This window comes from Megachile rotundata, chromosome 15 (assembly GCF_050947335.1).
Source record: "Megachile rotundata isolate GNS110a chromosome 15, iyMegRotu1, whole genome shotgun sequence".
In the NCBI taxonomy this organism is placed as follows: Eukaryota; Metazoa; Arthropoda; class Insecta; order Hymenoptera; family Megachilidae; genus Megachile; species Megachile rotundata.
Window position 1 is genome coordinate 5,342,566 of NC_134997.1, and position 23,420 is coordinate 5,365,985.

The 23,420-nt window shown below is 31.9% G+C and overlaps 6 protein-coding genes across 7 annotated transcripts; 1 reads left to right on the forward strand and 5 right to left on the reverse strand.

Moving 5' to 3' along the window:
* Positions 1-231: 231 nt before the first annotated feature.
* Positions 232-5,163, reverse strand: mus304 (mutagen-sensitive 304). Its single transcript, XM_012292759.2, has 15 exons — positions 4,958-5,163; positions 4,836-4,877; positions 4,530-4,729; positions 4,161-4,455; positions 3,853-4,097; positions 3,629-3,759; positions 3,471-3,571; positions 3,261-3,401; positions 3,046-3,191; positions 2,571-2,978; positions 2,399-2,487; positions 2,192-2,328; positions 2,066-2,113; positions 1,438-1,995; positions 232-765 (listed from the first exon to the last, which is right to left on the reverse strand). Exons 2-15 carry the CDS (start codon positions 4,852-4,854, stop codon positions 557-559), a joined length of 2,727 nt encoding a protein of 908 aa, XP_012148149.2. The 5' UTR covers positions 4,855-4,877; positions 4,958-5,163; the 3' UTR covers positions 232-556.
* Positions 5,164-6,814: 1,651 nt separating this feature from the next.
* Sod1 (superoxide dismutase 1) lies at positions 6,815-8,195 on the reverse strand. The gene is made up of 5 exons (XM_012292758.2): positions 8,075-8,195; positions 7,875-8,001; positions 7,698-7,794; positions 7,077-7,264; positions 6,815-6,992 (listed from the first exon to the last, which is right to left on the reverse strand). The coding sequence occupies exons 2-5, from the start codon at positions 7,935-7,937 to the stop codon at positions 6,882-6,884; spliced, it is 459 nt and encodes a 152-aa protein (XP_012148148.1). The 5' UTR covers positions 7,938-8,001; positions 8,075-8,195; the 3' UTR covers positions 6,815-6,881.
* A 518-nt stretch (positions 8,196-8,713) lies between these two features.
* Positions 8,714-9,853, forward strand: LOC100879466 (NADH dehydrogenase [ubiquinone] 1 alpha subcomplex subunit 7). The gene is made up of 3 exons (XM_003706493.3): positions 8,714-8,889; positions 9,166-9,344; positions 9,653-9,853. The coding sequence occupies exons 1-3, from the start codon at positions 8,821-8,823 to the stop codon at positions 9,714-9,716; spliced, it is 312 nt and encodes a 103-aa protein (XP_003706541.1). The 5' UTR covers positions 8,714-8,820; the 3' UTR covers positions 9,717-9,853.
* Positions 9,846-20,222, reverse strand: Pi4KIIIalpha (phosphatidylinositol 4-kinase III alpha). Of its 2 annotated transcripts, none has more exons than XM_076540371.1 (22): positions 19,901-20,222; positions 18,746-19,139; positions 18,160-18,674; positions 17,769-18,084; positions 16,684-16,908; positions 16,185-16,371; positions 15,876-16,086; positions 15,520-15,774; positions 14,980-15,329; positions 14,488-14,908; positions 14,318-14,425; positions 14,040-14,246; positions 13,692-13,968; positions 13,127-13,619; positions 12,921-13,056; positions 12,513-12,842; positions 12,160-12,447; positions 11,856-12,083; positions 11,435-11,781; positions 11,090-11,366; positions 10,609-11,015; positions 9,846-10,419 (listed from the first exon to the last, which is right to left on the reverse strand). In XM_076540371.1, exons 1-22 carry the CDS (start codon positions 19,988-19,990, stop codon positions 10,194-10,196), a joined length of 6,288 nt encoding a protein of 2,095 aa, XP_076396486.1. In that variant the 5' UTR covers positions 19,991-20,222; the 3' UTR covers positions 9,846-10,193. The 2 variants fall into 2 exon arrangements, with proteins under 2 accessions (XP_076396486.1, XP_012148137.1); XM_012292747.2 differs by having other exon boundaries at positions 14,980-15,332.
* Positions 20,223-20,375: 153 nt separating this feature from the next.
* On the reverse strand, positions 20,376-22,410 carry LOC100878465 (zinc finger HIT domain-containing protein 2). Its single transcript, XM_012292748.2, has 6 exons — positions 22,271-22,410; positions 21,836-21,892; positions 21,426-21,717; positions 21,092-21,352; positions 20,813-21,016; positions 20,376-20,744 (listed from the first exon to the last, which is right to left on the reverse strand). The coding sequence occupies exons 2-6, from the start codon at positions 21,883-21,885 to the stop codon at positions 20,421-20,423; spliced, it is 1,131 nt and encodes a 376-aa protein (XP_012148138.2). The 5' UTR covers positions 21,886-21,892; positions 22,271-22,410; the 3' UTR covers positions 20,376-20,420.
* LOC100878352 (uncharacterized) lies at positions 22,073-23,074 on the reverse strand. The gene is made up of 3 exons (XM_003706483.3): positions 22,764-23,074; positions 22,534-22,660; positions 22,073-22,452 (listed from the first exon to the last, which is right to left on the reverse strand). Exons 1-3 carry the CDS (start codon positions 22,900-22,902, stop codon positions 22,140-22,142), a joined length of 579 nt encoding a protein of 192 aa, XP_003706531.2. The 5' UTR covers positions 22,903-23,074; the 3' UTR covers positions 22,073-22,139.
* Between the last annotated feature and the right edge of the window lie 346 nt (positions 23,075-23,420).

Consider the following 23,420-nt stretch of genomic DNA (forward strand, 5'->3'; position numbering starts at 1 on the left):
ACTACATTACAACACTACATAATTATATAAAATTTTGTATAAAAATGTATGTAATGGTAAAATCTTATATTGCTAAGTAGTACTTTAATTCTCCTGTATAAAGTCCTAAAATGATCACTACATTACAACACTACAATACACTACAAAGCTCCATACAAATTGAGATACTTTATTAAACAACACTTTAATTCCTTGGGAAAAGATTCAGGGATAGTACAAAACTTTCAGGTGTTAAAAACTGAAAAATATTTGTATATATTTTATTCGCATTACAAAACAGTAAGAATTTTTATTAAATTAGAGATTAATATATACAATGAACATTACCTCGTAAATAATTGGCACATAAAACTTTTTTAAAATGTCACAGGTTCATAATAAAATGTTACGAGGTTTATTTATATTACAGTACATGTGTAGCGATCTACGCTATAAATTAATATTTACAAGGAATTACAGTGACTAAATAATGGCATCATAATTCAAATCCACGGTTGTTTCTACATAAAGTAGATTCGTTTCTTCTTGTGATGTACAAATATTTTCGCTGTGATTTCTATTTGTACAGCGATTTGAATACAGTTAAAATTTTGTAGAGATTTTCATTTTTCTTGGAATTTGAGGTTGCTGGTTGCACGGATGTTTCGTCGAAATTCGATAATATATCCAACTGTTTTGTAACGGTGTTTTTCTCAGCCTGTTCGATTTCGGATTGCGACACTTTATCGAAAATGAACGTTTGTTTTATTCGACTCATGGCCTCCTCTGTAAAAAAAAGATTTTGTACAACAATAAAACTATATTCAACATTTATATTTTCTCTTATTAAATATAGTTAAAAAGTTAAATAATTCTCATAAACAATTAACGCATGGAACTACAATTACAATAGGGATTATAAATAATAATTTATATTAACATATAAATAGGAACAAGTTTTTGCAGATTTAACTGAAACGAATATTTATTTATAAATTTTAGATATATCTTTATATAACATGATACGATAAATGTTATGTATTCTTTGAATACTGACTACAATTTTGAAAATAATTTATATATTATTATATCATTCTATGTGTTACAAATAGTATTGGATAAATTATTTAAATTAAATGGCTTTTCGTTCTACAAAATTTCGATTAGATGCAAATCCAACTATACTAATATCGTTTCAGTCGTGAAAACAGAATGTTCCTATTTACGTGTGTAAGCAACGATGAAAATGAGTAACCACTTAGGCGGAAATATAAAAATTCTCGTGGCCCGATAAATAGAGCCAAAATTAAAATGCCTCGTATCATGAAGTGCGACTAAAAAAAAACAGCACTGAAATACGACGCATCGTTCATGATAGAACAAGCATATCAATGAAAAAGAACTTTCAGAATTACCAGTGTCATATTGCAATCAACAGCGGAATGCATTCATACTTACGTTCGTTCTCATGCAGAACGAAATCTTCAAAAGAGTTTATGTTCCTTATAAACAAATGAAACGCATCTTCAACATCAGATAATCGAATGACAAAATCGGGATCGCATATTGCCAAGTGAGACAGGAATCTTATTCCGTCTCTTAACATTTTTGATTGTTTTCTCTTCATGGTCGTCCAAGCATTTTCGTCCGAAAATTTATCCTGATAGATTTCACGTATACACTTCTTATCACTTTCCGGCAAAAAGGGCGAATGTTTACTACAAATATTTTTCAAGCTGCAGGATTCTTCTTGTTTCAAAGGGAACCTCTTTAAGTTGAAATCTCCAAGGGCGCTCAAATTTACTTCGGAACATTTGCTCAGAGTTTTAATTGTAAACCTTAATAGTTTCATGCAACAGTTACAGGAATCCAAGGTATCAGATCTTAGAGGGATAACATTCGTTTGCAATACGTATTGCACAAATTTCAACAGTGTGTCTGTGATGTCTATAGCTGCGATCAGATCAAAATGATGATTTTCCACTTGTGCCAGAAAAATCTGTAATGGGCAAGCATCTGAAATGGGAATATTCAATAAGATAAGAATTAAAATCTGATTCGAATATTGAAACAGGGGTCTTTTTACCTGGTATAAAATGTAAAGAACCTTTCCAATTATTCACTGCCATTGATTCTGCAAGAATAAAAATAAGAATAAAAATGAGATAAAGATGGTAAAAAAGAAATTCGCAGATATAATAAATTAACGTACGTGAATTAATACAAAGTTTTGGTAAATACGTGGCAGATTTAACAAAGATCATTATCATATTACTAAGCAGCGCGTAACAATAAGGTAATGGTCTAGAAAACACTATTTCTTTAAATATCCGATAAACATAGTCCATTCTGAAACAAGAAACAAAGGTTACAATGTTTTATTTCTAAAATGTATGACTAACAAAAATCATTCACATACCCCTGAGAACAGTATTCAACCTTTTTATGAACATTATATACAAGCATCATAATGGCACATATAAGGCCACTGAACTGGTGTGCTCGCCTCTGAAAGGAGTAAAATTGTCAGGATATTGAAAAAATTTTTACCAACTCTGTGTTTTAAAAATTTCGAAATTTTAATATCTTACCGTAGATCCGACTAAAGTAACGAATTGCAATAGCATCCTGAGTATTTCAAAATCCTGATTCTTTTCCGACCACATATTGTAGCGTATCATGTGTTGCGAATAACACTTATAAGATTCATCTCTTTCTGTAAGCAGTCGTGCTTTTCCTGCAATATATTTGCTAAGATAAGTCGATTCTAGACTTATATAGGATAGTACACCAAACACTCGTCTGGTTTCAACACCACGTTCACATTCGTGCCACGTATTTGCTGCACACGCAGATTTTCCATTGAAATTAGGATTTGAATATAAATCGGAGAAATAAATATCGTTCATGTCTCGAATATCGTCGTTGTTCATAGCTTGAAAGATTGTTTGAAGAACAGTTATTACGTTCAAAAGCAGTTCCCTTGCAGTAGCAATTATCTGAAATACGATTCATTAATTATTAAATTATTTAGTTACTGAATTTGCACAAAATAATGCAATTTACCTTATTTATAATGGGTATAACATTTTCTGATTCAAGCTCCATATTCGTTTTTTGTTGAAGAACAGATATTTCTGGGAAAATAAACTCGACAGTAAGCATTTTGTCGTCTATCATAGTTGTTACTGGTTTTACTAATTCTGGGTTTTCTGAAAGAGAATATTTTCAAATATAGTTATGTTATAAAATGTCAGAAATGTGTAAAGCAGAAATTTTACCGAATATTCGACACGTATTTTCCTCTTGTAAAATAGGTAAATTTCGTTTTCCAGTTTTCTCTATGATTTGAATATCAACTACAGATTTCTCTGGTTGTGGTGTATCGTAGATTAATTTGGGAATTTCAGACAGAGGATAATCTGCAAGAGAAACATATCTTTATTAGATCATTTTAAAGAAATGAATAATTGTTATTATAATATACGTACACGAATTCCAAACCTTAAGCAAAAATAGATTTTTATTATGTATATTAGTTTGAATACAAGTTTCTTTTACTTTGGCTGGTTTCACACTAGGAACTGGTGACCTGAAAATAATGGTATAAACATATGTTCAGTTCTACAAAAATATTTCATAAATTTACCGACTCCTTGGTGAACTGAATCTATTTTTATTTGTAGAGACATTGAAATTCATACTGTGCGGCTCTGTCAACCGAACATTTCCACTCTCTAATAATTTAAAACGTTCCATTAAATTTCTTACTTCAAATGTCTGCAAAAACAAAAGGAAAGAAATTATTAGAATTTGCTACATGAAGTGGAAATATTTAAAGTCAATTATTGTATTAGTGAGAAAAACACCTACTTGCAATTCAAGTTGAGTTTTCAAATGTTCTTTTTCTTTGCAAATAGCATTTATTTCTACTCTATGTCGATTTTCTTGTTCTTCAATAAAACGTGTTTTTTCTAATTTTTCATTTTCTGCGCGTAATTGTGTCTGCTGCAATTGGTTTCTTAAAAATACTGCTTCCCCTTCTTTAGTCATAAACTCGTCTAACAACTTTTTATTTTCAAGTTTCAATTTTTCCAATTCCTTTATATATTCTGCTTCTGCAAGTATAAGTTGTAAATTAATTAATATGTATAAAATGTAAAGAATGACTTTAATATTACCTGAAATAATATTATTGTCCATTTTAAATGTTGAATTATGTACTTTTCTATTTAGTAATTTATCTTCAAAGTCCTTGTAATCAACAGAAAGAACAGTACTTGTATCTTTCAAATGTAACATCTCTTTTTTTACCGTATTACTTTGTGACATAGAAGGTACAGGTATACAAGGCTTTACTTTACTTTCATTACGATTCGAATTAGAAATAACTTTACTAGTAGATGGCATACTGTAGTATCTTTGTACTGTAGGCACATTTTGCTCTCTATTTGGCTGACTGAAAACATTTTGTTCCTAAAATAAATATGAAACATGATACATAATCACAACATATATAAATTTATACAATTAATTAATAAGAATAAAACCTGTAAGCAAGCTTGAGTTGCCACAAAATCCATCTCTTCTATATCTTCTTCTGCGAAATCATCGCCCCATATATCATCAGATCTTGCAGACTTTTTAGTTGACTCTTTATTTGTTTTAAAAGCACCTGCCACTGTTTCTTTGTTTGTGTCATATTTTGGTCGCTTGGCAGGCAGGGAATACTCATTCCCACTATTACCTTCTGTCCGTTTAAACATTTTAATTGATTTATATTACATGGATAATTATAAAATTACTTCAACATCACTTCGAAATTCTTCTGAATATATTTAACAAAAGTAGTATACCCAATTTGTCTGTATTCATTTATGTTGCATTCGTCACTGAAACTAATTAAGTCTGTAAATATTTCATTTTATTTCAGCTTTAGAAAAGTCAAATCAATTCAATAAACAATTGTCTTTAATACCATTATTATTTCTGAGAAGAAAATTGATTTTAACAATCTCAATATTTCTGCATTTATTTAGTGACATTTTATGAGAATAATGTATAAATTTCACAAGTGAATAATGACATTGTTCATCATTTTACATATTAAATTGATATCAAAGTTTGTTACACATCCATTACAAATCAATCAAACATGTGAAGAAACATTGACTAATGTCACATGGAATTAGAAAGAAAGTACTGCCAACCTATAAAAATACTAAAGTAGTACATTCCTGTCTTCCCTAAGAAAGATGGTAGCCAAGGGGAAAAGTCCCAATAATACAATGGACCCACAATACGTCCATGTATTTACACGTATTATGCCTAATTTACATATCTCATTTTCTACAGTGATAAATAATAATATTCTCGCAAGTACATGTTTGTTTTTAGAAACAAGCTTTATACTAGGCAGTATACTCAGACAAGTGCTTCTAATATATAAAGAGGTATAAATGACAATAGTTTATTATAAAATAATTCATTTAGAAAGTTGAAGACGTTTTAGAAACTTCATTCTTAAAAGTATTTTAAAATTTATATTTCGCGCGCGCTGTGAGAAAACAGTACCGCTCGCGGTATCTAGCAGTGAGAGGTGGTACTATTAAAATAGAAAATTCATTTTTTCTTTAAAATTTTTACGTAATTTTCGCCAAAGAGCGTTCTCACAATTGTTTTCATTTGAAATAAGGAATTTATTTGAAAAATATAGCCAGAATCGAAACATGACGGTATTCCGAAGTTTCGCTAAAAATTGATAACGGTTTGGTAAAGTTAACAAATTCTGAAGTCAATTATTTTTGCTCTTTGATATAATTTGATGCATATTGAAGTCAAGTAAGCCAATAAAATTAATATTAATTGAATTAAACCGAAAACGATACATGAGACGTCATCTAATGGCAATCTATGGAAACTAATGAAACTACGGTTTCAAAATCGTGTAGTTCTATTTTACTAACAACGCCGCTCACAGCTGGATGGCGCGAGAGGTACTATTCTCGAAAGCGCGCGTGAATATATATATGTTAAAATACATATACGGATAAACTTTCAAACACAGTTCAACTTTTTGAATTAATTTAGAATAAATTATTCGCTTTTATAACTTGTTTATATATTATATCATCAGAAAATTTCCATTGCAAATGTAATTTGTATTAAAAACTCAATTATAAACGAACGTTAACTCCCGTTTTATTGTAGTTTCTAGAATTACCTGTCTAACACATACTACGCGATATAACAACTTTTAAAAGTAAAATTGTATTCCCCAAAATTTTAGCTTTTGTAAATTGGACATAATATCTGTCAATTCGCGAATTGCCGGTAGTAGAAGTCTACTTCCCTTAGCCACCATTTTTTCTAGGGAAACTAGATTTGCACTTGAGTCAACGTGATTTAGTGAAAGCTATAGTATATGCATATGACATACATTGTACTAAATTTATCTACATTCATAAACAGAAACAGATTTGATTGCATACAGTTATGTAATACGTAGATATGCGTAATTGCGTAAAAAATATCTTTAATAAGCATGTACACAATACTTATTATTGAAACATGAAACATGAAGGAAAAATCAACTTTCATAAATTATCGCATATAAAAAAAAAACCGATACCTCCATATGATATCTTTTTCAAGCAGAAAGTAACTTTTGTTGAATTACGAGTTCTTTATAGCACTATATCAGTTTATTTTGTGTGATTCATTTATAGACACTTTATAGTATTTAGTTTATTGAAGACTCAATACCATAGATTACATAAGTAAAATATTTGCTCTATAAGAAATTAGGAATGATATTTAAACTCGTATTCTAATATTACATTAATAGTAATAATGTATATTATTTTTTATATAATTTCAGAATATACATTTAGAACATATGTTTAGAGTTTTGCAATGCCAACAACTCCACAAGCTTGACGAGCACCAGCATTTCCTGTGGTTTTTGATAATTCATGACCACCTTTACCTAGATCATCCGGATCAGCATGAACCTATTATTACATGAAAAAGAAACAGTTTATATTTATACATACATATATCTACAGAGAACAAATTATCTTAGATATATAGTTTACCACAAGAGTTCTGCCAATTATGTTGTTGGGACCTTGAAGCTGAATAAGTTTATCAGTTATATTAACATTGGCAACACCGTTAGCACCTGCTTCAATATTTCCTAAATCTCCAACATGACGCACATCTGCATCAGGAGCACCATGGTCTTTTCCTAATGGATTGAAGTGTGGACCAGCACTTGTACAACCTATTAAATTTATGAAAATTATAATGCAATAATATGTTTATAATATTTATAGTGAATATTATTCATGCAATGAGAGAGATAAGATTTGTATTCAAAAATAAAAATAATGTTTATCGATGCAACATGACTGAAGGAGTTTATCAATTTTTGATAAAATGCTGGAATTTTTGAGGTCAAATGTTAATGATACATAAAGCTTTTTGTTCAATAGTCTTAATAAAATTTTGTAATATTTATTGCCTATTACTGCAAAGAGAAATGTGACAGATTAACTTCTGATTAAACAAAAATATTTACATATTAATTAGTTGACCTCTAAATTTTCCAACTGTCATCCAAATGCTTATTTAACACTTTCAAAATTTAAATTATACTCGTTAACTAGTTAAAGATTTTTGATAGAAAATTACTTGATTTTAATCATCGTACGTACCGTTAGTGTTATCACCGAACTCGTGAATGTGAAAACCATGCAGTCCCTTTTTCAAACCAGATACTTGGCCTGTAACCTTTACAGTAGGGCTGTTCTCCTATTTAACAAAAAAAATAACATAAATTAAATGCTGTTATTGAATATTACGCGACAAAAACGACAGTAAAAAATAGATACCGGTTGTTCGAAGTATAAAGTGCCCTGGGCATCTCCTTGAAGAACGCACACAGCTTTAACCATTTTCGAAAATTTGTTAGATATTCGGAACGACAATCGCTACTGAAGTGAAGCTCTTCGGCAATAACTATACAGTTAAATTACAACTTGTAATTATCGTTTTGCTGAATCACGAACGCAAATAAGCTGACGTATCGTACCTCCAGTACTTCAGACGATAAAATGATGACCTTACCGTTCAAATGAAATAATGGCGTATCACAAAAAATTGCATTCAATGACCATTGAAGATTGTAAACGATGAATGGAAAACTCACCTAGAATTTCATGAAAAAGAGAAACAATAAATAATTTTTTTATTTGAATTTTTATGTTTCATACGTTGTTACAGTTTCAATTGTTTGTTTAATAATTTTCAATAAACTTAGTATCATTAATAATAATATTTCAAATTATTTACAATAGTTAGCAACGCAACTAACTTCAATAGGTTCTTCATTACTTAGCATACACTTTTCATTTCGCCGGTTATATACTTGGTGTTTTAAATATACGAATAGTATAAAGTGCTATAGACCAGCCATGATCAAATTTAAAATTTTGAAAATTTAATTTCAGAAACAAAAGAATTTAAAATGCAGAAATTACGAATCATTCGAACTAGTTAAATTAATTGATACGTGCAAAATTATAAAGAATAAATTTTGTATTTATCAAATAGATTTGAAACACTATACATTTTATTTTAATTAAAATTTGAATGATTATAGCTTCAAAAATCCATTCTCACAAATTTGAATACAGTTCGACTTGTACAATCGATAATTTTCGATATATCGATAGTAGGATAGTCAAGTTGTTCAAGTTACGAAGTGAAATTTTGTTTGTGATTTTAAATCACTGATTTGTACTGGAGGTGATTTATATAGTTAATTAAATATTAAAAATGTCGAGAAAAATCGAGCATCGTCAAGTAACTCCACTGTTACAAATATTTCGAGAGTTGATACGAGGTGTAAGTAATATTTCAATAGTTTATTTAATCATTTCATGTTGTTCATTTTATTGAAATTACATAACCTTCTGCTTTTTATCGAATTTTAGTAGAAATATTTATTGTATGCGTTGTTAATAATGATCATTTGATAAGTTTAATTTTTTATTCGTTAAGAATATTGTGTTATTGGTTAAGTGTTGAATATTGTTAATTATACACTTACATGTATAATATCATATTATCTAAGGAAATATATAATATATATTTATTTAAGAAATTTATTGAATATTATAGAAACCTATTAAAGAGGGATTGAGATTTACAGACGAATTAGCTTCACGTACACAGCCAGACCCAAATGTACCTGGTGGACCATATCATAAAACATCAAAAGTATATTACTTTACACGTGATGCTAGACGTCTTGTTGAACCTCCAATTGAAGTAGTTTCACGTAAACAAGTAACAGCAGGGTAATTATATTTTATATTTTATTTAAATATTGTTACAGATTTATTCTTTTTTTTTTTGTGCAAACCAAAGGCTATGCTGACCTTAAAAACTATAGTGTTTGCACTTATAAATTATCAAGTGAATATTCTTTATTAATGCTGTAGAACTAGTATTATTGCAGTGAACATAATTTTCCATTGCTTTGTTTTTATTAATTGTTTTTATTTATAATTCTAATATAACTTTATAAATCTTATATAACTTAAATTAAAAGAAAAATTTTCATTTATTGTAATCTGATATCTAATACTCATTATATTTATTTCAGGAAAGATGCTCCTAGTGAAATTAAAAGCTGTACTCCAGGTAAAGTTTTTATACCAGAAAAGTGAAATGTGATAAAACTGTTACGAATTATACTCTTGATTGTAGTATGTAACAAATAGCATAAGTGTTAGGTAAGCATTGTGTGGATAATAATACTTCTAAGATACATGTGAGGATATATAATAAATTAAAAGTCATTTAATTACTTTCCCATTTAATATTTAACTGATAACAGTACATAGATAATAAACAGAGGAATGTTTTTCATGTACATGTTTTCTGCTCAATAGCAGATATATATAATTATTTTTTGAGTTTATAATACATTATTACATACATACAAAGCATTAATGCTTTCATAAAATTTATGTGAGTGTAAGGATAACATTGACACTGAGGAATTTGTACAGACAGCAGTTATTACACTGCTATATCTAACAATATGGTACACAATGTACTCTTTTAACAATCTCTGCAGAAATAATGAATTTCTCTGTCATAAACTAACAATTATAAACAGAGGTCTCGCGGAAACAGTTAATTTAATATGGAATTTGATTCTGATAATACTGTATCATGTCATAAGTTTTCGTACGGAAATTGAGGTAGCTGTTACGTATTACATTGAGCATATAGGCCGCTGCTTCACGGTCGGTAGCTGTCGGCACAAATCTACCGCGTAGAAGCTTTATTGTTTGCCCACGGAAACAAGGCAATCCAGTATCCAGCATAAGAGAAACCAGTGAGATAATTGCCTCTTGGTAGGGTCTGCAAAAAATGTTATGATCTAATTACAACTTCTGTATAGTATAAAGTAATAATAAGTATGGATATGTAGACAGTTTCTCAATTGTAAGAATTAGAAATTTCGAAATTTTTGAATCTCCAAATTTTCAAATCATCAAATGTAAACTATCAGGTTACTGAAATATCATTTTTGTAATGATCATAATTTACCTTACTGCTAGGAAAGCCTGCACACATAGCTCCATGAACCAACGGAAAGGTGCAGCTTCCATTTTACCTCCCATTACGAGCACCATCTCATCAGTCAGCTTAATATCAGGTTCAAAGCCTAAGTTACCGCCTGGCGAACTTTCGAACATGAATCCAAAATCGATATGTATGATGTGACCTTCAGTATCCAACATAATGTTACCATTATGACGATCCTTAATTTGTAAGAGATACGTGATCACGCTGTAGGCAGCCATTGATTTAACGAAATTGCGACGAACATTCTGAAATTCCTTTGTCGTTTCATCTCCATAACGTGTAATGAAATATTGATGCATATCAATGTCAGTGGTTCGACCAAGCTGGTCACGTGATGTTGCATTCGGTACACATTCTATAACACCACACTAAAAGGACGGACATAGTTTAAAATTCAGTTCGTGCTGTTTATCAAAAAATTGTATTGTAAAAGTGAAGTTACCCCAGGTGCTGTGGCTACTACTCTATAGGGGAACAAGAATAAGTTTAATCCAGCTTTTTCGAATATATTCTTGAAAATACTGATCACTTGTAGTGCCAACATGTCTTGCCTAACATCGTCGCCAACTTTGAAAATAGCGGCCTGCCACGTTTCTTTCTCTACTTCTCTTTTGACATCTACTTTTCCATTAGTCGATACCGCTAACGCAATATTCTCTAATTCATTAATTCCATATTTTTGTACTTTAAAACGCGCCAAAAATGGCGCTTTCGCAGCACTGTAAATAATGATTATGTATTAGTATACAAAAATCACATGTGAAATATCATAAGTAAATAATAGTACCTCTGCATAGGAGTTCCGCTATCATAATCGATATCGACAACCATAGCCTCAGGATTAGACGGTAAATAACAACCAGGTTGTACCTGAATTTTCGACAAAGCTTTCAAGCACGCTGCTTTACGTTCAGGACCCTTAGGATATGGCCTTATTGTACCAGAAATATTCGTAATCTTTTCAAAGAATTCGAATTCTCTTTCATAGAATTGTTTTGCTGGGCCAGATAGTGATCCTAAGATACTTTTCACTAACGAGTCCAATACATCAAATAGAACTTGATCCTTTATCTGTTTATCTTCATCCATATACATATTTGTATGCATATTCCAAATTAATTGATGTGCTACTACCTGTATAAAATTAATAATAATAATATTTTGCAAGAAGTTTCTAAATGATAGCTTATCATTCATAAAGTACTCACTTGGGAACGTTTAGCAATTTTTTTTATAAATTCTATAACGTAACCCATTGTGTCATGGCGTACAGCCTGTACGAGTTGTGGTATATAGAAAAGCACAGCATCCGCTGGATAACTACTTAGCACCTCTACTGCGTATTGAGCAGAAATTGGATGATGAGGGAACTGACGAGAGAAGTATGCTAACGCTTGAATAGGAGATACCCTCTCCCATGTAAGCATATACACCAACTAAAATACATTGAGTTAATGAATTAGTTCCTTTTACAAAATTGTTAACATTAATGTTACTCAAATTGTATCTTACTTCAGGTACATCATTAAGTAACGTATCAGTTGTAACCAGGTATTGCAAAGCTTCAGGGATATGCATGACTGGCACAGGTTTGAGACGAACAAGCCCACATATTTCCTTAATAATCACGTCCGAATTTTTTAATCGTGCTGGTAAAAATACAGCAAAAGCGGGACTAATCTCCCACGCAAGACGTGTATATTCGCGCCATCGATCATTCATACCCTTAGCACGCCATTCTGCGATGCTTGTCTCTCCCGCAAGTGTGAGCTCTTGCCTACCACTAGGATTCCTCCATACCTGTAATTTAATCATGATTATCTAAAGCCTGATACCAGAAATACAAAATACAGAACAGAACTTACCAATAACATTTCTATCTCGACTGCTAGTAGTTCAAGAATTAAATTTCTCTTCTTTATGTAATCTTTTACGAAGACATTTGCGTTCATGACACGCTTACTGCGATTACTACGTTTACCCAGTGTATTACTACTAGTGGACATGGGGACTGTATTTATCCATACACTGGAAGCTGTTTTTGAGTAATCACTGTTTGTCGTGCTTAAGGCTGTACTTAAAGAACCAATTGTTTCGCTAGGTCCAAAACCACCGGTTCCAGATTGTGGTGTTGGCATTTCAAATTCACTTTCGTTACCAGTCATCACTAGATATTTCTTATCGCTATGCATCACCTAGGATATAATTAAAAATTATAAGAGTTAAGGAAAAATATTCGATCAGAAAGTATTCTTCGTTATATTTATATTCACCTGCCAGAAACGTATGAGAGTAATTAAATCTTCACGCAATTGTTCCAATTCCTGAGTTGGTACCTGGCGATCTCTACAGAAATAGTCCAAACAATTGCAATACACACGCTCTCGTAGCACATTTTTGCTCAACGTCCTGAAAATCAAATTCATTGTCTATCCGTTTATTCACTAAGGTATATCGGTTGCTTCATCCTATACGAAACCTTGGTAAAATATCCCCTTGAAGAAGAAGTAGCCCGCAAGAAAGTAATTTAAAGCGTACACCAACAGCAGCAACGTGACGACTCATTCCTGGTTCTTCACCAGAAGCACCGACAGTCATAGGTAGCGACCGATGTAGCATAGTGACAATCATCTCGACTGTCTGCTGGCAGCAGTATTTAGCAGTTTCAATCAGTTCCACGATAAAGGTAACCCAGATATCATGAGGTTTCACTTGCGGAGGATTTGGACCAAGCTTGCAGCCTTCATATACCGCCAATGGACTAACTTCTTCTTCGTCTGGAGCAAACAGACCCATTCTTTTATCAACGGTGTACTGCCAAGCAACGAGCATTTCTTGCAAGAAACGTAATTTGAGATCTGGTCTAACAGTGAGTATCCACTGCCAACATTCGACAGTTGTGGTCATAGCTGCTGGAGTAAATAATTCAATTTGCGAAGAAGCTACTGTGTGCAACAGACGCCTGTGGATTCCTGAAAACACGAATTTATATTATAAAATGTGTATGTTATATTGAGAATATTCTAAGTAATACGGTTAATTACCAGGCATAGAAATTAATAATGCAGTAGCACGCCAAAGAGCACTGCGATGCTTAACATCGTTCCGAGAACGACAAGCCATCCATACAGCATCGATTAATAAATCAACAACTTTATTCCTACTTTCTTCAAAAGATATTTCAGATGTCGAAGATTCAGTCTGAGCTAGTGACAACATTCCAGCTATTTCACCGGCATATCGTGCCCGCGTGGACATCATTGATAGAAGCCACGAGCTGACTCCTTTTGGACCTCGTGGTCTTTTGTCTAACGAGTTAGTCTATAAAATAAATGTTTTGCTAATTCGAATCAAGGCATGGTTCACAACAACTTTAGAAGCAATCAAATTACATTTGGAATAACTGATGCTGGAACAGCGAGATCCACAAATTCAAGAACCGAGTCCGTAGACAGACATAAACCAGAGTGTTGCTTTAATCCGGAAGAGAGAATCTGATTTACGTATTCCTGTAAGTGTGACCTGGTAGCTTGCGGTGCCCACTTCATAGCTTCCTGTACTATGCCCTTACACCTTGCGGTGAAATCTTTTACGATAATCTGTGTTACAAAATTTGGTATTAGTTTCTGAAGAACTTGTATACGCAATATATGTATATATATGTCTGTACCTCTCGTGCCTCAAGTGTGTCCATAAGTTCAATACTATATAACGTGCCAGGTATTCGTAAAATTGGTGTTTCTTCGTTTGGATCAATTTGTAAGGAGAATGATAAAATCTATAAAAGTTATTTCATGAAATACATTGATACATGGAGATAGGATTAAATGAAATTCATACCTGTAATATGTCCAACATACTCCAGAGAACTTTACAGTTCCACAAAAGATGGGGAAAGGCATCTACCAATGCACTAAGGTACTTATCTGCTATTCGCCTAATCTGCTTATGTACATGATTAAAATGCACCAAAAGAAATTGAGCATGATTTTCAAGCTCCTTCTCGCGCCTCTCATCTTTCGGTTTGCGCTGCATGACGTCTTTGAATTTCACAAACACGGAATCAGCGACGCAGCATATACACTGCCACATACCACTTTTCTCCTTTTGTAAATCAGTATCGCACAAGTATTCCATTATCGGCTGTAAACTAGGCTCAGGACTGTTTGCCACCCTCAACGTTTCTAACCAGTAGACTGATAGTAGATATGTACATTGTGCAAATTGTAATTTTGTCACGTACTGCGATATATCGTTGGTCCTATGAAAAACATAGTGCTTTGACTGTGGTTCTCCAGTGCAAATTCATAAAGTCAAAATAGAGGTATTTACCGAGTACTTAATTTTAATATTTGACTCCTTAATTCTTGTAGTTCGTTTAGAGAAACACTGTCGTTACGTACAGCTGAAGTGTACTGTAATTCCCTCATCTCAAGCCGTGCGCTTGTTTGAGATATCAAATACGGTGATTTAACGGCGATTTCCTTGACACCTTCGTACCACTCCGCGGGCCATAATCTTGATGCTTGATCTCCAGCAAAACCTATCACGACACAATAAAGCCAAAAGTCTTTGAATAGCTTCAAAAGCCTTTTTTGCGGATGTCTGATTGGTGGAAGTCGTCGTACTAGTATAGCAATTACGGGAATGAGTACACCCAAGTTTCCTGCGCTGGTTGCGGCCTTCTAGAATATAAGGAAACAATTAAAATCAAATTCTATAGCAGCTGTGAGGTCTTAGAAATCCACGGAAACTAAAGAAATAAATATAAAGATATTATCAAATGTTCAATGTTAGTCTATTAATGCCCAGGAGTTGCTCATCACTGTGCCATAGGATCTAACAATTTTTTAAATTATTAATTTTAGTTACCGTAACAGTGACAATGGTGGATGCTTTATCACTGGCGCGTTTACCCTCTAATCCAAGTTGAACGAATAATTCAAGCAAATGAAGTAATAAATCGTTCAAATCTGTTTCACCATATAAATTTGCTGCTATGTTAGCGAGGGCATTCGTAACTGCTTTAGCTACATGACAATACTGTTTACGATCATCGTTCGAGGCGTATGTCGCTGTACTCGAACCCAAAGACATAGAAAACATTTGCATTATGCCTTCATAAATCTGAAAAGGTACAGTATTAATTTCTATAGCCCACTCGACCACATAATATTTAAAAATTTAGCAACTGATTCAATAATTGCTAATCAATTTTAAAACTCAACCTTTGATTCGCATTTTGCGATGATCATGCATCCTAACTGATCGACGATTAGAAAATCAAGATCACTCGGAGTGCGGCAAAATAATTGCTGAAAAAATGGGAATATTGTGCGCATAGTCTTTGGGGTGTCTTTCAATGCAACGGCAACGTGTCCCAACATTATTACTATGTTTTTTGAAATTAATTCACTATTTGATCTGTCATCAGATTCACTAAAATTATTGAAACGAATAATTCAGCTATGGTAGAAGCCAAAGTATAAATTAAAGAAACTGATTAAGATGAAACTTATAGAATTATATGACAATACCCGTCGCATATATCAGCAGCGAATAACCTATTCGAGACACTGGCAACCAGTGCCGGTACACAATCAGGATTAACAGAATGAGCAGCTTCTAAAGCAATACAAAGATTTCCAATAGCTGCGTCTCGTAATTTTTCAAAGGCTGTATGTATCGATGATGTCGTTTGTTTTGGATCATGCATATCTTTTCCTATAAAGAATATTTTCTTCAATTAATTACAAATAACACAAGATGTTATATTAACCCTTTGCACTCGAAGGTAATTTGACTGTTTGCAAACAACAACTTTAAAACTTAATTAAAAAGTTAAATGAATTCTTTTGAGGTTTTATTATTTCTCTACTAATAATTTCCACTGTTGTTTGTTTTACTATGTTTATACGTCACACGTGTCATATTATAGAATCAGTTAAAAAATGCTCATTTCAAATTGTATTAAATAAAATGGTGACTGAGAGCCACCTCTCGAGCGCAAAGGATTAACTAATTATTTGATATTACCTTTCTCACTCCGTTGACGGTGTAGTTTAAGAAGTATAGGTGATGGAACAACGAGAAAATCTCTGAGATAGTATATAGAAGTACTTGCTATGTTAGGAAATTTCTGTGCTAATTTTCCTAATCCTTCAAGGCAAACCATTAATAAAGGCATATGTGCCAGCACCAATTTTGGTCCATGATTAGAATTGATTTTTTCAACTAGACGACCGCATAAACTATCTGCACCTGTAAGTAATTCCAGTTACATAAATACAGTTCACAAGTATGGATTAAAAATCATATGTCGATTGAGCAACTGTTGTTAATTATAAACCCTGTCAAGGAATGGAGAAATCCGTATAAAAAGTAATGTTAACATTGGCATGTTTAACATTGGCATGTTTAACATTGGCATGACTAGCTAGAACCTGATCAATTCAAAGTATGGATTGGACCTCTCCATGTAGCATGGGGTACATAGGATGTAGAATACCTCATATACCTCATGTTAGAAATTTTCATAATTACAAATTTTCAGAAGTTACAGTTATGCCTGGTATGTGGTGTTGCACTATTAGTAAAGCTAGGGGACCTGACTCATCTTGATCAAAAATCCTAATTGCACCAATGACTTTGAAAAGTATAAACGTAATAATGTAAAAACGATTTTGGCTGTACAACGTTCATTGATTGTTTCAGCAGACAGTTAGAATGAGGTACAGAAATTATGTATGTTTAGTGGAATAGCAATTAGGCCAACAAAGTTAACGGGAGATCCGCGTTAACGCATTATTGAGTCGTAAGGTATACTCGTTAGTTAAAACTATTGAAAGTTATCATAGATGAGGATAATCAATCGAAATGCAATATAAGCTAAGTTCGAATACCATCGCCAATCAGCATGGAACTGATATCTGCAAATAGCGCAGATAAATCATACTGGTTTCTCACTGTAAAAATAACGCAACGATCTATAGATAATTTAACCAATACAGATTTTCATTTACTTTATAATTTTACTAGTATGTGGAAAACAAAATTAAAACATGTTCCTATGGTTCTCTGAAGTATAAAGTTACTACTCTATAGTTTTGTCTTTTGCTTACCAGTTTCATCGCCAATCGCCCAAACAAGGAGATCGACGCAGGCGGAATTAGCCATAACGTTTACTTTAAACCTATTTACAGTTCGAAAATTAGTGTCCATGTCTTCGCGTTCGCTCGCGTCGTGTTGACGAGATTGTAATTCCGTCTGACCGGACAAAAAGAGGCCCTTTACAAATTCTTGCACATCTTTTGTGAAAGGAGCTGGCAAATCTCGTTGATTTTGCAATAATTCCCTTAAAAGAGCAACCATTACTAAATTCATGGTCTCGTTAAATGTTCGATAAGGAAATATCAGCACCTGTCCCGAATTATAAACCTAAACAGATTGTAAATAGTTAGATAAGATTAGTCACAAAATATAGAGAATTTATTACAAAACAGTAAAACTAACTTGCTGAGCTTCTTCATCGAGAAACATTAAAATTTCTTTGGTAAGCAACTTTTTTGCCAAAGCTAGTACACTTTGCAAATGAACTACGCTAAACTGCAGCCCAGCTCTCCTCTCAGGACTTTCATTGCACCTCATTTGAGGAAATTGATTGAAACTTGATCCGTATCTACTAAAAAAATATGTAACTGGATCATAAGGTATCGATGAATATGAATTTAGTGACGGTCGTTTATCACAGGGATTATCGTGATCCCCAAATAATAGGCTTGGTGCATTGTCAATAGCTGGATGAGGATTTAAATTGCCACTTAAAGACCGTGGAATGATAGGTCGAAAGTTTGAAAAACTATATTGCTTTCTATCCGACATTACACGTGTTTCTGTGTTCGGTATTGACAATGGTGGTACTGGTTTTGGAAATATGCGGCAAAGAAGAGGTGGATCCGTGCACGCGAAACGACCCATTGATCGAGCTAGACCAATCAAAACTGGAACTATGCACTTGCATAATGACACTGAAAAAAGTAAAAATTAAATTATTATGGTATATAATTAAATTGGGCAATAATGAAAAGAAAAAACTTACATTTTGCTTGCATTCCTCTGCTTCCATTTTGATCTCTGTACCCTCTTATAAGATTCGTTAAAACTGCTAATATCTCTACTTGAGTAGAAATTATTTCTTCGCGTACAGGTTCACATCTAGCTGCAACATCACTAAGCAATGTGTTTAAACAAAAACTAAAGCGTTCTGCCACAGGAATACGTTCACTAGGTGAACATTTGACCTCATCCAACCAAACAGCTTTCGGAAGGCCGCGCAGTAACCTTAGAAAGTAAGGCAATATCCGGTCTCGATGTTGTAAACCAGATTCCAAAAAATATATTCCCAGTGCAATGGTTGCATCTTGACCTCTTTGATCTAACCGGTATATGCCTTGAGCAGATTCTTGTGGGCATAACTTGAATAGTTGCATCACCTGTATTAATCAAAATTACATATAATTTTATTAAACTGAAATAATTTTGTTTGTCAATAATGATATAATAATAATAACAACAGTGATTAAAAGAAAGTGTTTGTAACTACTGAATTGTTACATGTTTAAGTTCAGTTGAATAATTCTTGTAAATATCTTTATATCATATCAGGAAGGTACATTAAACACTCACATAATATATTTTGTAACAAGAAATGTTACTTTATTTAAAATAAAGATACATTAAAAATAATTACATAACAACACTAATATAAAATAATACATTATTTAAATTAAAAGTAAGGTAATATGTTAGTTACTTAAATAAAATGACTAAAGAGTTATTTTTCCCAATTTTCATGCACACATGTCATGTTAACATTGGGTGCAAATTTAAAATAAAATATTATAAATTAACAAATATACGAAGAAAATTTATTGACCCATAGAAATATGTATGTTTTATGATTTTTAAATTATCTGCAAAAATAACTTGATAAACATTGAGTTATGTATGTGACATATGACAAAATGCTTTTATTTACAAGTGTAGTGACATTAATTATTAACTACAAACGTTTCATTAATGTACAAACTAATTAGCAGATTGTCCTTCGAATTATATCATAAGATGACATATCAGGATCAGCTGACACGTCCTTATGATTAACCTAATCCTGATTAAGTAAATGTCAAACTTTTAGCAACGTGTGAATAACATAAAAACGTTATATTAATTTACAATTCATTAATTTACACACCTTTTCCCATGGCGTAGGTTTAATTGCCGCCAGACATCTAGCTAAATGTTGGACGGCTTTCGAGAAAAACAACCTTTCGTCCGCCACCATTTTGCCCACTGACTACTTGCTGTACGCTTCCTGTAAATATCGTCTGCTGGATCGTTGACAGATCGTTTCGAGATATCGATTCTTCAAACTCGAAATTTAAATTCTCGCAGTTATACGAAAACTTCGATACAGTGTTTATACCGAGTGCATAATTATTAAAAATTGAAACTTTATTATTTATTTATAATTGTGTACAAACTAATTAAAAAATAAACAATCTTAAACACTCAGGTGGAAGAATGACTGCTGATAAAATTTTTGTATATAAATGATTATTTGTAGAAGAAATATATCTTTTACAGAAAATGACTAGGTACGTAAATCTTATTTTAATATTTTATATTATATCGCTGCGGGTTACATCACGCGTTATATTACACAATCGTTTAAATTTAAATAAAAATTTTTATTTATCACAATTACAAACTATTTATGTACACATGTTTATATGGCAATTTTTAGTCCATGATAAATAATATTCTAATTTTTTACAGTGTAAAAGTAGAGCTTTCTTTGACAAATTTACATTATCTATATTATATCTCTGTGCAAATTTTTTTGAAAATTCTTTATTCTCAGCTTTATTTGTGTTTTTGGATATTGCTTCTTTAGTTGCCATTAATAATCTATGTAATTCAGAAAGGGCTACAGCAATATAAAGATATTTGTTTCTACTGTCTGGTCCTTGCATTATCAAATTTCCAGCTTCTTGAAAAGCTGATAAGATTTGATCATCATGTGGTAACCAAGTACACTAAAACAATAATAATGTTTTTAATCTTTAATGAACACATATAAAAATGTAACAGTGACATTACTTACATTGATAATATTTTGAACAACAGAAGCTATTGCTGACTCCGAAGTTTCATAAATTTTATTCATTTTTATGTTGTCACAAAGATCAAGAAAGACAATTGTAGTTTCTATTGGACAACTTAAATAATCCCCATTATAGTAATTAGTTATGTATGCATATGCATATATTACATTCGTTATGTTAAAATTAATTGTTGGAGAAGCTTTCTGTAATAGATGAAATAATCTTTTCATTGTTTATAATGAAATCATTTTACTTAAAAACCTTACTTTTCAAATTACCTGTAATTCATTAAATATTGGAACATCAACTAAAGGAGGAAGTTGCTTTGTTTGTTCATTGTCTTGTTCATCTATGTCTTCCACAAGTTTCTTTTTGATGTGGTATGTCCACCATGGAACCCACTGAGGTAATAATTTCTCTATTTCACCATTTTTTATTAATGCTTCAAATTCCTGTCTTTCAGCATCAGTTAATGCAGACCATACCTCATCTGCATTATCTAAATTTACTTCACGTAGTCGAATCTCTAAATCTAGTACCTGAAAACATCCAATGGAATATTAAAAATAATTCATATAAAAATTAATTAATATGAATATAGGATTTGTTTACATCTTCATCATCTGAATCGAGCTGCTCATTTAACTCGTCTTCTTCTTCTTCATCTTCATCGCTTCCTAAGAAATCAGTACTTTTTAAATCTTGTTCATGCACCCTTCTAAGAATTTCTATCATTTTGTTTCTAGTTTCTGGATCTTTTTCTTGAGATTTTAATTCGTCTTCTACACACTGTTTATAAAAACTTTCTGAACATTCTAAATGAGCTTCTGACTTATAACAATTGGTACTGCAATATCCTATATCACATCTTGGACAAGTATATAAACGAGGTCGAACGTTGCATCTAAAATCAAGGCAATTTATTAGAAACAAAAAATGAATAACTATTTAATGACACAATAAATTTATGTAATTGAATATTATTTACAAACAAATTTTTAGGTTAGGCACATAATACATACAATTTACAAACGTTATCTGAATTCGTTGCACTTGTTCCTGGATTGTCCATTATTTTTCTGTAAATATATTTAAAATTTTGAACATTAAACTTATTAATACTTGTCTTCAAAACAATTTAATTGACTTTAAACACAGAATACGTTTCTAACGTTGTAATTATGGTCCGCGAGTGTACAACGTATAATGAGAATAAAAATAATTTTTAATTAAATCAGGGATTCTTATACAGAAAAAAATTAGTGTACTATAAAATTTTATTGTTATAATTTACAAAAATAAACACATGTAAAACCTAACTTAAAATTAAGATTTTTCGACTAGAACACCAGTCTTTAATCTTTTATATTTGAATTCAGGTTCTTTTCGTTTGCTTGTCCAAAATTTCGTTTCTATTTTTGACAATATCCATTCAGAATCTACAGCAACTTCCTTACATTTTAAATAATTTGCTTCATCATCTATGTCCACAATTCTCCTTTTCTGATGTATTTCTTCTTTTTCTTTAGTTACTACAAATTTCCCAGAGGAATTGAGTAATTTAATACCACAGTCATTACCCTCGCTCTCTTTTTCATTTATTGTATCATCTTCTACTTCGTCATTGATTTCAACAGACCTAAAAGAACAAAATTGTTATTTTACAAAATGATAATAGACATATTCAAAATAGACAAAATATTATTAAAAATCTGTATACTTCTCTAATATTTCATTTAGTTTCTTTGCCACATAATTCTGAAATGTTGGAGTGACACCAAAATTTGAAAATTCATTTTTCTGTGATAAATTTTCCCTTAGACTTTTAGAGGAAGTTTTATTCTGTTCTGTATTATTTAAAAACGAAAGATTAGTTAAATCAATTATGCTGTACGCGATAAAGAACAGAGTTTCACAAATAATTAAAAGTGGGGTTATGATATTTACTACCTTGGTCGCTTTCAGACTTTGTCGGGGATTCGTTTACATTTTCAAAAAATTGATTATCCACCGCTTCTTTTAATGCATTTTGCAACGTTTCATCTTCAGAACTGCTTGAGTCGCTATCGCTTGCGTTTAATATTGTCATTTTTTAAATTTGATTGTGTATAGTCAAAAGAACGCATGCGTGCTGTCATAGATTATTAAGTGTACAGATGCTTACAAAAAAAATTATTTCCTAGATAGTGCAATCTTGCGTGGGAGTATTAAAGCTACATACAATTTTTGTATGTACATATCTGCCGATAAATTCCATCTTCATCGGTAGAGTATTTCCCGCCATTTTAATCATAGTTGAGCGTTTCACCGCCCAGTGACGCGACAACGATCGATAATCGAATCGAAACATTCGCAGTTTTGTTCATAGTTTTGTAATTTATAAATGACAGTGTGAAATCAATCTGAATTTAATTAACTCATTGCCGAAATTTGTTTATTAGTTAGTAGTTATAAATTTTTGTACAGAATGTGAGTACTTAAAATGCGTGTAAAGATGTTACGTATATTGTACAATTACTCGGTAGAAATGATACCCTTTGATAGCAATTGAAAACACAATTCTTAAACGCATTTGTGATGCCCAGAAGCTCGCTTCGTTTTTCCACG

Coding starts and splice junctions, on each gene's coding strand:
- mus304 (XM_012292759.2), bottom strand. Junction 3,402..3,470: donor GCTTAAGGTTTGGAATTCGT/GTACGTATATTA, acceptor TTTCTCTTGCAG/ATTATCCTCTGTCTGAAATT. Junction 3,192..3,260: donor AAATACGTGTCGAATATTCG/GTAAAATTTCTG, acceptor ATTCTCTTTCAG/AAAACCCAGAATTAGTAAAA.
- Sod1 (XM_012292758.2), bottom strand. CDS start 7,937: ATGGTTAAAGCTGTGTGCGTTCTTCAAGGAGATGCCCAGGGCACTTTA. Junction 7,795..7,874: donor CTTTATACTTCGAACAACCG/GTATCTATTTTT, acceptor TTTGTTAAATAG/GAGAACAGCCCTACTGTAAA. Junction 6,993..7,076: donor TAATTGGCAGAACTCTTGTG/GTAAACTATATA, acceptor ATGTAATAATAG/GTTCATGCTGATCCGGATGA.
- LOC100879466 (XM_003706493.3), top strand. CDS start 8,821: ATGTCGAGAAAAATCGAGCATCGTCAAGTAACTCCACTGTTACAAATA. Junction 8,890..9,165: donor TTCGAGAGTTGATACGAGGT/GTAAGTAATATT, acceptor TGAATATTATAG/AAACCTATTAAAGAGGGATT. Junction 9,345..9,652: donor CGTAAACAAGTAACAGCAGG/GTAATTATATTT, acceptor TATTTATTTCAG/GAAAGATGCTCCTAGTGAAA.
- Pi4KIIIalpha (XM_012292747.2), bottom strand. CDS start 19,990: ATGGTGGCGGACGAAAGGTTGTTTTTCTCGAAAGCCGTCCAACATTTA. Junction 13,057..13,126: donor CAAGGGGATATTTTACCAAG/GTTTCGTATAGG, acceptor TTTGATTTTCAG/GACGTTGAGCAAAAATGTGC. Junction 11,016..11,089: donor TAGTAGCCACAGCACCTGGG/GTAACTTCACTT, acceptor CCGTCCTTTTAG/TGTGGTGTTATAGAATGTGT.
- LOC100878465 (XM_012292748.2), bottom strand. CDS start 21,885: ATGGACAATCCAGGAACAAGTGCAACGAATTCAGATAACGTTTGTAAA. Junction 21,718..21,835: donor TCAGATAACGTTTGTAAATT/GTATGTATTATG, acceptor CCTTGATTTTAG/ATGCAACGTTCGACCTCGTT. Junction 20,745..20,812: donor TTGTTCAAAATATTATCAAT/GTAAGTAATGTC, acceptor TTATTGTTTTAG/TGTACTTGGTTACCACATGA.
- LOC100878352 (XM_003706483.3), bottom strand. CDS start 22,902: ATGACAATATTAAACGCAAGCGATAGCGACTCAAGCAGTTCTGAAGAT. Junction 22,661..22,763: donor AAAGTCTGAAAGCGACCAAG/GTAGTAAATATC, acceptor TAAATAATACAG/AACAGAATAAAACTTCCTCT. Junction 22,453..22,533: donor CTAAATGAAATATTAGAGAA/GTATACAGATTT, acceptor TTGTTCTTTTAG/GTCTGTTGAAATCAATGACG.